We start from the raw sequence: 15,808 nt of genomic DNA, 5'->3' as shown, positions 1-15,808 counted from the left end.
AATGATTCACAAAGTAACACCTACAACTCTTGTTAGAGAGACCATTCAAATCTTAGGTGGGGCTCTCAAGAACCAAAACCTACCAATACTTCTTCTTCCTCATCATCATCACAAGGTACATACTTAGAGGAGATCGTCTCCAAGTTAGCTCTTAACTCAAATAATTTTAAAACTGATTTTGAGAAAAACTTAGTTAAGTAGAGTGAGCAAATTGTAATTCAACTGGAGCCATGAAAAATGATATAGAAACCATAAAAGCATCTATCTTTGAGTTAGGAGATAATCTTAATCAATTAGAAACACACTTCTTAAAATTGAAGGAAAAGGCAAACTTCCCACCCAACCCAACCATGCAAATGTGAGTGTTATTACTTTAAGAAGTGGCAAAATTTTAAATAAGAATGATGATGTCTCTTTGTCTCAAAATGATCCTAACTTAAAGAATGTTGATTCAAATGCCAAAGAAGAAAAGAAGGTACAAATTAACCCCTCTTTTTCTAATGCTTCTTCTTCTAATAATGGTTCAAAGAACATTGTTAATAATCCTCTACCTCCATTTCCTTTTAGGTTATCTCAACCAAGGAAGGAATTCAAGAATGATGAAGAACTCCTTGAAGTCTTCAAGAAGGTAGAAGTAAACTTACCCCTCTTGATGACAATCAAGAGCATACCAAGGTACGCAAAGTTTCTTAAGGAGTTGTGTACTCACAAGAGGAGGAGTAGGAGCCAAGAAAAAGTAATGGTTAGTAAAAATGTGTCTTCACTCATAAAGAAGAATCTTCTAGAAAAATGTGTCAACCCAGGTATGTTTTCGCTTCCTTGCACTGTAGGGAATAGAGATATAGAAATAGAAACAGATAGACTAGAAACGACATCTCTTATATCTAGTGCCATGCTTAACTTAGATACTTCAATTAATGTCATGCCTCTTAGGGTTTTCAAAGACTTATGATTGAATGGACTTGAAAAGACTAGCATTTGTGGATGTCGATAGGTCTTTTATTTCACCATTAGGGGTTGTAGAATATGTTCTAGTTAAAGTAGGAAATCTAATATTCCCCGCCGATTTTTACATAATTGAAATGTACAATGAATTTGCATGTACATCTTCTGCCATACTTTTAGGAAGACAATTCTTAAAAACCGTTAAAGCCATAATTAATGTTGATAAAGGTCTTCTTAGTGTTGAGTTTGATGGCAATGTTGCGTTTTTCAATATTTTCTATGATGTAAAGTCCTCTAATGATCATGTTCCATTGTGTGCACTTGTTACTTTAGAATCATTAGAGACATTAGAAGAGCATGATAAATTCAATGAACTTATAGATCAAGCAACTCTAGAATATGTTGATAATGAATTTTCTAAAGAAAAACCTAGTGATGCTTAGGTTGATAATGTTACAACACATGAACAACATGCTTTAGGTAATAATTTTGCATCTAGTAACGAACATGATCTAGGAAAAGACATTAAGGATGATGATGAACAAATTTTGAAAAGCATAGGCATTGATAATGATCATGACAAAAGCACCCACATAGAAAACTTTGAAAAAGAGAATGATTTAGAGAATGATTCTTGTGAGGTTTATTTGCATAAAGAATGTGAGAATTCTAATTCTAATAGACTTACTTTACCTTTACAGAAAATTGAGATAGAGCTTAAGGTTCTTTCTTCTTACCTCAAATATGTGTTCTTGGGAGAAAGAACACATATCCTGTCATAATTTCGAAGGAACTTATCGAAGAAGAAGAAGCAAGGTTGCTTGAAACCTTGAAAAGACACAGGCAAGCCATTGGTTGGCGTCTTGAAGATTTGAAAGGTATCGATCCATGCATTTGCACACACCGTATCCATCTTAAGGAAGAGGCAAAGAACAACATTCAACCACAAAGGTGCTTTAATCCTACCTTGAAGGAAGTTTTCAAGAAAGAGGTCTTGAAGCTCAAAGACGTCGGTATCATCTATCTGGTATTGCATAGCACTTGGGTAAGTCCTATTCATGTAGTACCAAAGAAGACCGATATGACCATTATGGAAAATAGCCAAGGTGAGTTTGTTCCTACTCATGTTTCAAATAGTTGGTGCATGTGTATTGATTATAGAAAGCTAAATGAGGTAACTTTTAAAGATCACTTCCCTTTACCTTTTCTAGATCAAATGGTTTAACAACTAGGAGGGAAATCTTACTTTTGCTTTCTAGATGGATTCTCTGGATTTTATCAAACACCCGTTGCATGTGTCGATCAATATAAGACCACCTTTATATGTGAATTTGGAATTTTTGCTTTTAAAAGAATGCCCTTTGAACTATGTAATGCTCCTACAACATTTCAAAGATGCATGTTAAGCATATTCACTAATTTCATAGGAAAATGCATAGAAGTGTTCATGGTTGATTTTACAGTTTATGGGAATGATTTTTATTCTTGCTTGAATAATTTAGAGTTGATTTTAAAGAGATGTATTGATACTAACTTAATGCTTAACTTTGAAAAGTGTCATTTCATGGCCTCTTACGGTATAGTACTAGGACACTTAGTATCATCTAAGGGAATAGAAGTTGACAAAGCTAAAATTAATGTAATTCAAAACTTATCCTACCCCACTTGTTTAAAAGATGTTAGATCATTTTTTGTTAGTGCCGGATTTTATAGAAGGTTCATAAAAGACTTTTCTAAGATAGTTTTGCCTCTAACAAATTTACTTAAAAAAGATGTCCCTTTTGTAATTGATGATAAATGCATGCATGTTTTTGATACTTTGAAAGATAAATTGACTTCTTCTCCTATCTTGCAAACACTTAATTGGAACTCACCATTTGAAATAATATGTGATGCAAGTGATTATGTATTAGGTGTAGTACTAGGACAAAGAGTAGATAACAAATTGCATGCTATATATTTCACATCTCGAACTCTGAATTCTGCTTAAGCTAATTACTTTACAACTGAAAAAGAATTTTTGCCTATAATCTTTTCTCTTGATAAGTTTTGTAGCTACATAATTAGATAAAAAATAACTGTGTATACTGATTATACAACTATAAAATATCTTGCAAACAAAAAAAAAAAAAGAGAAAGGCAATGATTATTAGATGGGTGCTCTTACTTCAAGAGTTCAACTTGACAATCAAATATAGGAAAGGTATGGACAATCCCGTTGCCGATCACCTAAGTAGAATTGTTAAAAAACAAGACGAAAATCCAGTAAGGGAACATTTCTTTGATGAATATCTCTTCAAGTTAGATTTGCACACTTCATGGTATGCTGACATTGTTAATTATCTTGTAACTGGTAAACTTCCTTCTCATTTCTCTTATAATAAAAAATGAAAATTAAAAAGTGAGTCAAAGCATTATGTTTGGGAATCTCCTTATCTTTGAAAAATAGGAATAAACCAAGTAGTTAGAAGATGTGTTGTTGAAAATGAGCATGATTCAATTTCGTCTTGTTGCCATGAAAGAGTATATGGAGGACATTTTAGTCCTAAACCTACTGCTAGGAAGATTTTAGACTCTTGATTCTACTGAAAAACATTGTTTGTGGATTCTTATGCATATTGTAAAGCATGTGAAAACTTTCAAAAATTTGACTATATTTCCAAAAGGAATGAAATGCCATTGAAACCGATTCATTTCTTAATCATATTTGATTGAATGATAAGAATAGATTAATAGCCTAAGCTCATTCCTCACTTTTCTTATTGAGTTTCAATCTTTAATTTCTTTTTCTTGTGAATTGACTTGCAATTTAAAGTTTCCCTTAATTCCTGGTCCTTAATGATTTCCCCAGATTGTTTTCAATGTTTTTCTTTCCTCTTTATTGCTAATCTCATCTCTTTGAAGCTTTTATTCAAGAAATTTTACTTAGCCTCAATCTCTTGGGTTCGACACCTGTGCTTGCACCTATCTACGGTAAAAGTAGGGGTAAACTACAAATATTATTTTTGTCAGAGCGAATCTAGGTAAGCATCATTTTTCAACAATTTTAATTTTCGAATGTACTTGTGTTTAATAATGACCTTACCTACATTGCATAATTCTTTACGCACATAAAATTGCCTTTGTTAGTATATATGAGTGAGTTTGCTTGATCTTCTCAACCACTTGATCTACATAAGAGCCAAGTCAATCCCAATCCTACTACTCTAGTTGTCATTGCGCAATCAGGTATACCTTAATCCTTCAGTCTTATTAGCATTGATGGGAAGAAACCATGGATTCTGGATTCTGGCGCCATATACCATTTGATTAGTTCCACTGAATTATTTGTGTCCTATGTTCCATGTGTTGGTAACAAAGCTATTAAGATTGCAAATGGCTCATTGGCCCCCATTGTTGGAAAGGGAAAGATTTCTCTCTTTGTAGGGCTCTCCTTACATCATGTGTTGCATGTGCCCAAAATTTCTTATAATCTGTTATTTATAAGCAAGATTACTCGTGATTTAAACTACAAAGCAACATTCTTACCTGATTCAGTCTCTTTTCAGGACTTGAGTTCGGGGAGGATGATTAACACTGTCCGACATAGTAGGGGACTCTACCTTCTTGATGATGACATCTCTTCTAGTAGCACTCCTAGGACTTGTCTTTTATCTTCTTATTTTATTACTTCTAAACAAGATTGTATGTTGTGGAACATCCGTCTAGGCCAACCTAATTTTCAATATATGAAACATTTGTTTCCTCATCTCTTCTCTAAAATTGATGTGTCTACTTTATCTAGTGATGTGCGTATTCATGCTCAACATCATCGGGTATCTTTTCCTTTCCAACCATACAAACCAAACCATCCTTTCACTCTTATTCATAGTGATGTTCGGGTCCTTCCAAGGTCACTACTTCATCTGGAAAACGATTGTTTGTAACTTTTATTGATGATCATACCCGTCTTACCTGGGTCTTTTCATCAACTTTTATTGATGATCATACCCGTCTTACCTGGGTCTTTTCATCTCCGACAAGTTCGAGGTTACCTCCATCTTTTGAGACTTTTATCACACCGTACAGACACAGTTCAATTCGAAAATTACTATTCTACGAATTGACAATGGTCATGAGTTCCAAAATCATACCCTCAATGAATTTTTATCCTTTAAAAGGATTGTCCACCAAAGTTTCTGTGTCTACACCCCTCTCCCCTTCACCCAATAAAATAACAAACATATCTCAATTGACATAATGTTTCTCATTATAATTTCAAAATGTTTGTACAATAGACTTCAGAATAAAAATTTTGAGTTCCTTCCCCTCATATATTATCGAAAGAATGATCATTTTATTTGTCAACATTATTAAGATCAAATTTATTTGTTTCCCAATATACAAATTTTAAGTACAATTTCTAAATTCTCTTATAAAGAATTGTGCCACATCATCTTTCATGTTCGTCGAACGTCCAACCCTTTATCCAAATGCAAATGGAAATTATGAAAAGACACCAAGAAAATCTAGCAAACGAACCAAACAATCATCTACCCGCTGTGTGCTATATACGAACCAATTTGGTTCAAGTTACTTTAGTTTATTTTGGTTTGCACTTGTAGTTTCAATCTCTCCTTATAGACTATTTAACTAATTTCAATAAAAATTTCACTCAGAAAACCACTATTTGTTATCATGCTTTAAACTTAGCAAATCACTAACTAGACGTTCTCACATCTAGATTCTGATTTGGGTTATACTAATAATCCAATTGAAAGTGATGAAACAGAGTTTAGAATAATCTAGGCAAAACTATGATATCTCTGATGAAGAATCTGAATTTGAGGTACAAACAAGCAACAAAATGGTAAATTCAACATTGTTGCAAACCCTCATGCTAGACATGTTGAATGAACATCACCGTCCTAGAAAACAAAACAAGAGGCAATCAAACAGCAAGAACTCAACATTGTAAGAAAAGTTCCAACATAGACTCGAGGCCTCAACTAAAAAACAAAGTTGGCTAGTAATATAGATAGGCTATAATGATCAATGAGGGAGCAACAAAACAATGAAAAGTGCCTTTCGGATTCAAAATCTTCACTTTGATATTTTTAACCAAGATTCAAGACACTCATATTTGACCACGCATCACTAGAACATATTTCAGTCACTTATGTCGAAGTTGCTACAAAATACAAACCCAATTTTTCTAAGGAGATGAAGTTGTCAATTGCTCGATGAATATTCAATGAAAAAATTAACATGATCAGATACAACTGTTAACAATCAACGAGTATGAAATAGAGAATCAACACTAAAAATTAAAACTAAATCAGTCTTCAAATAACAATAATCCATTGCCATTGATCGGAAGGTCTTCTTCACAAACCACCATTTGGAGCATGGAAGCTTCTACTTAATAGAAGTCACTGTCCGTATAGATCCTCTTGTCATTTATCATAGATCGTCAATGCATGCTGATAAACACAAGTGACCAGTGTGTCAGTTTGATATTTTACTCGAAACAAGAAACAATTTGGGAAGTGATGAGCATGCTCATCAAAGAGATGTGTAGATTAACATTTTCCAAGTTTAAACTTAAAAGATGGAAATTTAGGACCTAATTTTGGGTCATGGAAACGACAAACATTCATCCTAGGTGGAAGTAAAGGATGTTTCAGTGTATCATTCATAAAGAAGACTTCAACTTTCTACTAACCACTTCAAACTTCTTCCCATGCTACTTAAGGACAGTAATATATGAATTTGCAACTTCCATCTTTATGAAGTAGTGTAAATGAAAAGCTAACAAATCAACAGACCCAAATACTTGATTAACAAAGTAAACTTTGCAAAACAATATTTAAACTATGTAGAAGCCAAATTTGTTCTACAACGATCCAGTAGGCTGTTTCTAATATAGTTGCAGAATTAAATTGAATATATAATCTTTCAACATGTTCAAAACAATCATCTACAAACGAAGCGAATGAAATAGAGTATCATAGTTTATTATTTCATTCCAAATACAATCATCTCATTTAACCTATTGATGGAATCATCTCTAGATGTTTTTTTTCTTTTTTTTTTTTTTTGATTTCTTTTCTTTGTCTTGGGGGTGGGCCAAGGGGGGTGGCATCGCTAGAACTTAAAAGGGAAACTCATAAAACAAATCAAGTCATTCCTTCCTGCTTCTCGATCCTCATCTAGTCTTGTCTTTGCCTACATTGAAAAAAGGGGAATGTGCTTTTTCAATTAACAATTTGAATCAGAAATGGAAGGTTTTTGCATAATGACTCATTCTAGTTTAATACAGAACAAAAACATTTAAAACATCCGAGTTCAGCAAAAGGACTTAAACTCTGATCGACGAATGGTAATGAGAGGTGGGTAGAGGAAAGAGAGAATGATCAATCTTGTCTGTTAAGCTTGTTTGCATCCTAGTTTGAAGAGTATCTACTTGATGTAATAACCTGTCTAATAGGGGGAAAATGATCGAGTTTGTTGTAAATACATGTTATTATACAATTTGGTTCAATTTTATAGTCCTATATGAGTTTACAGGCACCAACTCACCAGAGCAACAAGAAGGCAAGCATCAATGGGCCTATAAAGTGTGCTAGCTACCTAATTCAAGAGTAAAAAATCCACTAGTTAGACAGCCTAGAAGCAGATCCACTTCTCCTTTCAAAACAAAAAATAAAGAAAATTATGGAACCGAATCAGGTATCTCTGTGTTTGCAGGTTTTATATCGAGTGGAGAAACAAGAAATGCTCATTTGTAAGAAAAAGGCTCGAGAAGTGATCACAAAACTAGCAATACATTCAAATTTATGTACACATAAAATGCTTATGAAAAGTCTATAAGTTACTGACATTTATACACATCACTACATCAGTACTTAAATTAAGCCAAAAGAAAGCTTTTCATGGTGTAGCTTCTTATGATTCAAACACATTAACTACCTTAATCATAGAATACAAGCATAGATATTTCATCCGCCAAAAACATCAGATCACTGTGGCTAATGTGACCCCTTAAACCTAATATCACTATTTCAAAATATCGTTGATCATTATTCCCACTCAAACTTGATTTTTCTTGCTTCACGAAAATAATTATAAAGCTAAAATTCATCCAACGAAAAAAAAAATGCAAATAGAAAATCAGCTTCCAGAAAATTATCAACTCTTTATTGTCCACGGAAGAATTCATTCTGAAATTATAGATATGGTCTAAATTCTTTCAATCTAGCACATAACAGATCATAAAAGTAAAGAATTATATTATCCGTTATGCACCTTCGGGGAGCCAACCGCAGCTGTGGCGCGAGATAGAGAGCATTGAAGTCATCAAAGCTGAGGACGACACAGAGTGAAATGGCATCATTGACTCCAAACAGAAGCTCATCACAGGCGCACACCTTCAAGCAAAATAGATTACCTTATTTTACTGAAACGTTTCACAACTAAAACACGGTAGAGAGAAATAAATATGAAAATTAAACACTGTTTTCGTTGTTCTACTTTTTGGGGATAACAAAAAAAATACTCAAAGAGCTCTAGATTCAGAAACTTTTCGCACTTAAAACGGATGCAAAAGCATTAAGAAAAGAACCTGAAAGTACAATGAGAGAAGGGTTTGTTAGTTGCCATGCGAAAGGGGGAGGTTGATGAGGGCTTGGGTTGAGAACCGATGTGAGCAGCAGCACGGCGTGCCGAACCGGAGAATGACCGGAAAGCAGACCGAGCACCAATTGAAGCCATTGATTATGAGAAGAAATGATAGATTCTGAAGGTTGTTCTTCTTGGTTTCGGAAAATGAAATGAACAAGAGATAACCGACTCTTGCTTCTTGGCTGGCTGCTGAGGTCTAACGCTAAAACCCTACTTTGGGTATTTTCGAAATATCCTTTGAAAAGGGGGACTCTCGAAATGATTCTAAAACTTGGTCCTTCTTTTATTGAATAATGCATAATTCAGTTTTATCTGCTTTTCTATTATTTTTTTTTAGGAAAATTTTCACCAATATAACAAAATATAGACTAGTTGTATTCCATATAACAAACAAAAAAGGAAAAAAAGCAACAAGAATACCTTCCTTCAATTTCTTCTTCTTCATACCTTCCTTCAATTTCTTCTTCTTCTTCTTCACATCAGCAAGCCCTAACCTCTCTCCTCAAAATCTCTCTCATCGACAAATTAAAGATGACGTTGAGGATTGGGTCGCAACCATCGTCGTGCGTATATGATGTCATTTTCCACCTTGCCTCCATGTAGCTTTGCGTCGGCCTTAGTGTTGTCATCGATACACCTATTTCTCGTGGATCTCACCTCTGCTGCCTTGTTGACGTGGCTTTCATCTTCGACGCTCGAGTTTTGATTGTCGAGTGCAGGTCGTAGATGATTGTTTTTTCTATTTCAAGTTTTTGTATGTTGAACTCGATAAAGGAAACTATTGGTACTTTTTCTTTTATTTTTAATTTAGAAGTACAATTTCGAGTCATGCTTTTTGTAAAAATCATGAATAGGATTACAACATGCGTAACTATATACATAAAAAGACATGGCTTTGAAAGGAAACTTGAACATAACATAAAACATACAAACACAGTGAAATTCTAAAAACAAACTTTATATGTTAACGAAGTGTAGCCCAACTAATAAACAACAAGGTTTAACAAGTCTTATATAGACATATGAAAACCAAGTACAATAACTCAAAGGACTACTCTAACAACCCACATCTTATAAATTGCAACCAAATATATATACAAAACCATATGCATAACTAAAAAATGAAACATATTGAAGTCACTACTCCAACACTAACAAACAAGCAGAAAGTAGTCAGACGTCGAGTCCACAGTCTCTACTTGGATAGTAAGAAAACATTTTCTGGAAAGGAGGAGCTAAAGTTCAATGAGTGACTGCTTTTAAAACAAAACATGTTTTACAATCAATCAATAATAAACTTATCAATGTCATTAAATACATTTTAAGCAAAGAAAATATGCAATTCTCAAACTTAAACAACTACCTCAAACATTTCTCTTTCTCTTGCTATACCCTGAATCTTTGTATAACTACGAGACAAAGATCTAAGCATCAATAGTATCCTATCTCGTTATGGCTATTATGAGATGAAAAATCTGCATCCTAGAGGCCCTCGTCTCTACCTAGTCTTAATGATGAAAACTCTAAGCATCTACTGAATACCCTCATAAATCTGGATATCTTAGGTATAGTGTAAAACATGCCTTCAAATAATAAGCTTTCAAACTCAATCTCAAACTAGAATCAACATGTTTAAATAACTTTTGCATAAGCAAGTCTCTTTACCTTTATAAAGCATGCTTTGCTAAAATAAATCTCAAGCTTAAATACTTTACAAACTTATCATATTCATGCTTGATTATAAATCTCATCAGTAAATACATGTTTAACTAACTTTTTCTAAACTCAGGCTTTGAAATAACTTTCTAGATCAAGTATATTCAAATATTGGACCTCAAAAGCATGCTTAAAACATTTGCTAGTAAATCATGCTTAGAAATCAATTTTAAACTCATTATTGTCAGCCACATATGGTAGCTAAATCCTTGGCTTATAAATTTGTCCAATCTCCTCTTGACCTGGTTTTGCCATTTGTTTAGTGCTTCCTTTCGGAATGACCAGATCTTGCCATTTGTACTACTTATAGTATAAGTAGTATTAATGAGTATAATATAATTTTTATTTGATTGGACATTTAAGGGCGACAGTAAAAGGCTACATTAATCTACAATAAGGAGAGTGCATCTACTAGGCTTTGGTACTTAACGAATGTTGGTTCACTAGGTTAAACAGTTTAACTAGTTAATCTCATATCGTTGGAGCTTATGATTTGTAGGTTTATTAGATTTCCGTACTAGCTCACATTAAAATAAATCTTAGAAAAGTGTGATGAATAAATTTGAAATGTTTGAACTAGTTTAAGGACTCAAGCGTTAGATATATTAGATATAGTTAAACATCTTATAGAGTGCGAGATATTTAATTATGATTTTACTATTAAAAAATGAATATAGATTTATGTGCTTAAAGTATCAATTCAATATTTAATATTAAAAATTAAATAATTAAATGGATCAAAAAAATATTTAAGATTATTTTTATAAATTAATTAATTTTGAATGGATTAATATACAAAATGATATTCTAAATAAAATTGGAAAATTTGACTTTAGAAAGTCAAAAGTCACTTAGTGGATTTATCCAAGCATTAGTGGAATTATATGACTTTGGTGTGAACTCAATTTTTTTAACGCTAAATAGTTCAGATTGAGCATCCATCTATTGATGAATGTGATTTGCATGGATTTCTCTTTTAAGATGTTTAAATTTTCTTAAAAAAAATATTTTTAAAAAATTTAAGATGTTTGTTAACTTTTCAAAATGCATTTTTTAAAAATGAGATTGAAAAATAATTTATTTTAAAAAAAGCACTCAAACCAAATTTTGAGAAGATAGATTTTTTAGTGATTTACCCGGAATTCATGAAATTTTTCATATTATATTAAAATTACTAAAACACCTCTCATAATCCTCCTCCCGCCTTTCTCTCCCATATTTTTACATAGGCTAAAGAATAGTGCCTACTTTTAACTCTAATAATGTCAAATTTCTAAAAAAATTAATAGTTTCAAGATAACGTGTGATCAATTTCAAAATATATTATCAAAATATATGTGTTCTTTTACGAAATAATTCAAAGCGTTTAATAGTCCTTTATGGTAATTTGAATTAAGTATAAATATTTTTTATATGACAAACCAAACAAAATTATATATATAAACACTTATAAAAAGATCTAACCAAGTATGTAAGTGTTTAAATTTTAAACTCATTTAAAAGAAAGTGTTTAAAAGAAAATGTACTATTGAAAAACATTTTTTCTATAGATAATCCAAGCGCACTCTAAATATGTCATGCCCCACCCCAAAAGTCACTCTACGCGACCAAATGGGAACATGACCGCCTACACATTCTATGTGAATCAATCTACAAGATAAGACGTAGAACACCTAGTAAGTGAGATAAACACAACCAACGCGAGATGAGAACTCAATTGAAAACACAAATACTTTATTGATAATGGTCAAAAGAGTACATTTAACACAAATACAAAGTTCCTTAAAAAAAAGCATATATAATCTTGAAACAATAGTTGGACTCTCATTGCCTAGCTAGTACATGCTATGTGAGTTGAAAGTGGCCACAACCAAGATGATGCGACCCGTTTATGTCAAGGCGATGATCAAGACGATAAGTCAAAAGCAGGATGTCCTTCTCTACCTGGGAGGATAAAACAAAACATTTGAAAGATTAGACAAAAACATCTAGTGAATGGATGTTGGAATTTATTTACTAAAACTCGTAGTTTGTAGGTTAAAATTATATTCTATTCAATAAAGTGGTTGTTGAGAAGTTATTAGTGAAAATAGAATACTATAATCTTGAATCCAATTAACTAAGGTCCCGAGGCTATCTAGTGTAGACTTAAACTTTATGTAAAGACATAAATGTGGATCGAGTTCGAGTTTATAGCCTAAACGGTCTATAGTGTATGACTAAGGTCGGGTGCCTTATTTAAGGAACACTATGGATGCGACTCGCTCCATAGTTAGTACAAACGATGTAATCCTGAATCGTTCATGTAGAGACATGAGAGTGAGGGCATCCTATGTAAAGAGTTTACATAAGACTTGAACCATGAAATAGTCACTTTTAAATTATAACACCGTTGGCTATATAAAAGACTATTTCGATAATGATGACCTAGGTAACTTAATCTTAATCCTAAGCTAACTATGAACTTTTATTCAAACGGTATTATCCTTAGATATGCATAAGTGAGGAAAACTCAAGAACGCTAGTCCAGTGAGCCTCCTATTTTAGGGGTAAGACCGGGTGGATGGCAAGGGACCTAGGGTGCAGTATGAAATTCACTCCTACCCATTTTAGGGTTAGTAGATAGGTTATTTCCTTAAGAACTGAATCCAAGTCTTGAACAAGAGATTCTACCCTCTCATTGGCCCAAGAGGAATTCGGTTTATAGATTGGACCTTAAACCAATTGTTCAATAGTGGATCAGTAGAACTTAAGGAACAAGATATAGTCTCGGGGGTAAAACGGTATTTTAACCCATTCGAGGTTATGAACAATTTGTGAAGGATTAACTTACTAATGGTGATATCAGATGGACAAAAATATATCTATAGTGAGAGAAGTGCAACTACGAGACTTTAATAGAATGACCCATTAGTTAACGAATGTTGATTAGTTCGATGTAAAAGGGTTTAGCCAGTTAATCTCGGATCGTTGGAGCTCATGATCTATAGGTCAATTAGGTTCTCCAACTAGCTCATATGGAATTAACTTAGAATAATATGTTGGAATAATTCAAATTGTTCGAATTAGGTAGAGAGAGAAATGAATAAATACATATGATATAGCCATCGGTTACAGAGCTTTATGTTTAAATTTAATTTAAATATCTAAAAGCTCAGAATTGATAGAGATTGTCAAAGTTGTGAAAAGTCAAAATGTTGACTTTTGACTTTGAAAAGTCAAATTTTGATTGGTTTATATTCAAATGTGATTTAAATTTCAAAAAAAGGAATGCAGATCATGTTCGGGAGGTCGAAATTAGTCAAGACGAAAAAATGGTAAAAATTCAAAAAGTTGACTTTTGACTTGAAAAAGTCAAAGTTTGACTTTGACTTAATTGGTCAAATAACCATATTGCCCTTGAACTAAAGTTAGTGGGAAAATTCAACATTTTTCATGTGATGTAAACAACAAGTCCACTAAGATGAAATGGAAAATGAGGTGTTGATTTTTTGTGAAAAATTTTCACACATTTTGCATGTAAGTTTTATATAAAAATAGGTTTTGAAAATTATTTTAGAACTTTTGGAAAAATTTTGATTTTATGAATTTCAAAATTTTTCAAAATATTTTTTCTCTACCAAATCTAAATAAAATTTGACCCCCTTTTTCATTCCTCTCTCATATTTTTTCTTCACTTAACGGGTCCCACAACCCTATTATAAGTCTGGAGAATAGTGGGTCAACATTAGTGGTGGTCCCAATTCATGTTCGTGAGGAGATTTTGAAAAGTCGGGAAGCTTCAACGGTAAGTATTTTCCTTAACCCTAATTTCTTTTAATTAGAGCTTTTTAAGCATGTTAACTTCTAAATTAATTTAGATGCATGTAGAGTAAATTTTTATCTATCCTTCCGCTGCACATGTCTCATTTTTCTATCAATGTGGTCTTTTACTAACACATTCATTAAGTCAATTTCTATCATAACGCGTTGTAATTCATTTCACGAAATCAAATGATATAAAATGTTTTATTAATTAAACATTGAGTTCCAATCAAACATCTCAATCCAAATTTTATTAATATTTTTAAATCATATGGAAAACCTTTCTTTTCAAATGACGTACTTTTACTCATATCTCATAAGCATGCATCTCACATAAGACATCATTTAAATCATATCGTAGAATTATTCTGCGTGCTCAAGAACATCTTTGTACCATTTTCTCAACTCAAGCGTTTACCACACTCTTTTGCTGGGTTGCGGCTATGCGGAGCGATCTCAACGCAACAGTAACTCACCATCAATTCCATCGCGCATAACACGTCTTCCAATGCCAAATCACACAGCAAGCAATGGGCATCCCATACCAGATCACAAAGCAAGTATGAAACATCCTATTCTAGATCACACAACAAGAATAGGACATCTTATCTCAGATCACATAACAAGGATAAGGCATCCCAAACTAGGACACTGCAAATGAAAGGCATCTCATCGCATAGGGTACCAAAGATCATTTTATCACATCATGCTAGTTCATTTCAAATCCAATTCATGTAAAAATCAAATATATTTTTAAGAGTTGGAGAACATAAGAGAAATCATGTGATTCAGTGTTTCGCTAGAAATACATTTACGGATTTAACACACAAGAAAACTTTTTATTTTTAAAACATTTTTAGGAAGAACCACTCATAAGCAATTAGCTTCCATGTTTAACTCCTTAACTAAAAATTTCTTTGCAATTCCTTGTCGAACTCAAGCACATGATAAGTTTATGAAAATCTTTGAAAATCTTTAAATTCATTCTTTCGTGGATACAAGTAAAAGCAGCCCCAAAATTGGCCAAACTTCATCTATTTATAAGTCTATCTGGTGAAACTTCCCATGCCGGATTGATTACCTCTACCCAGTAGTGAGACTTAGCCAATGTCAGAATGTCACGTGTTATTGTCACCTCTTTATTTTGAATTCAATTGGATGACGAGGTCAAATTATATCACCAACCTTCTTACATAAGGATTACGTTAACTACTTTCAAGTGAAGGAAGCTCATATCACATAATAGTTCATCGTGTGACCTTTCTAATCGCATAACTAAAACTTAAAACATAAACTACCTTCAAATTTCTCTAATAAACTTTGCGTAGCAATCTCATCGCATAGTGTAGGACGCGATCAGGGCCTTACAACTACTACCTCCTTATTAAAATTTCATACTCAAAATTCAATGGCTTATGCAAAGAGTTGTGGATACTTGGCCTTCATCATCTCTTCACTTTCCCAAGTGGCTTCCTCAATACTATGATTATTCCACAATATTTTGACCATGGTTATAACCTTTGTTCTCAATACTTATTCTTTTATGTCTAACACATGAAAAGGTCTTTCTTCATAAGTCAAGTTTTCTTTTACTGCTATGGATTGGTCTTGAAGTATGTGCGAAGAGTCTGGAACATCCTCCTCAACATAGAAACATGAAAGACATTATGGATTCTAGACA

The 15,808-nt window shown here is 33.0% G+C and overlaps 1 protein-coding gene across 4 annotated transcripts; it reads right to left on the bottom strand.

The window, feature by feature from the left end:
- Window positions 1-6,010: 6,010 nt before the first annotated feature.
- LOC107991430 (protein NUCLEAR FUSION DEFECTIVE 6, mitochondrial-like) lies at window positions 6,011-8,912 on the bottom strand. Of its 4 annotated transcripts, none has more exons than XR_001763465.2 (4): window positions 8,549-8,875; window positions 8,233-8,354; window positions 7,507-7,557; window positions 6,011-6,407 (listed from the first exon to the last, which is right to left on the bottom strand). XR_001763465.2 is itself a non-coding variant. In XM_017046354.2 (3 exons), exons 1-3 carry the CDS (start codon window positions 8,695-8,697, stop codon window positions 6,388-6,390), a joined length of 291 nt encoding a protein of 96 aa, XP_016901843.1. In that variant the 5' UTR covers window positions 8,698-8,912; the 3' UTR covers window positions 6,011-6,387. The 4 variants fall into 4 exon arrangements, 2 of the variants coding, with proteins under 2 accessions (XP_016901843.1, XP_016901844.1); XR_001763464.2 differs by lacking the exon at window positions 6,011-6,407 and adding an exon at window positions 6,840-7,152; XM_017046354.2 differs by lacking the exon at window positions 7,507-7,557 and having other exon boundaries at window positions 8,549-8,912.
- Window positions 8,913-15,808: the final 6,896 nt, after the last annotated feature.

Source organism: Cucumis melo, chromosome 11 (genome assembly GCF_025177605.1).
Source record: "Cucumis melo cultivar AY chromosome 11, USDA_Cmelo_AY_1.0, whole genome shotgun sequence".
Taxonomy (NCBI): Eukaryota; Viridiplantae; Streptophyta; class Magnoliopsida; order Cucurbitales; family Cucurbitaceae; genus Cucumis; species Cucumis melo.
This window is presented reverse-complemented; position numbering and strand designations above follow the sequence as displayed.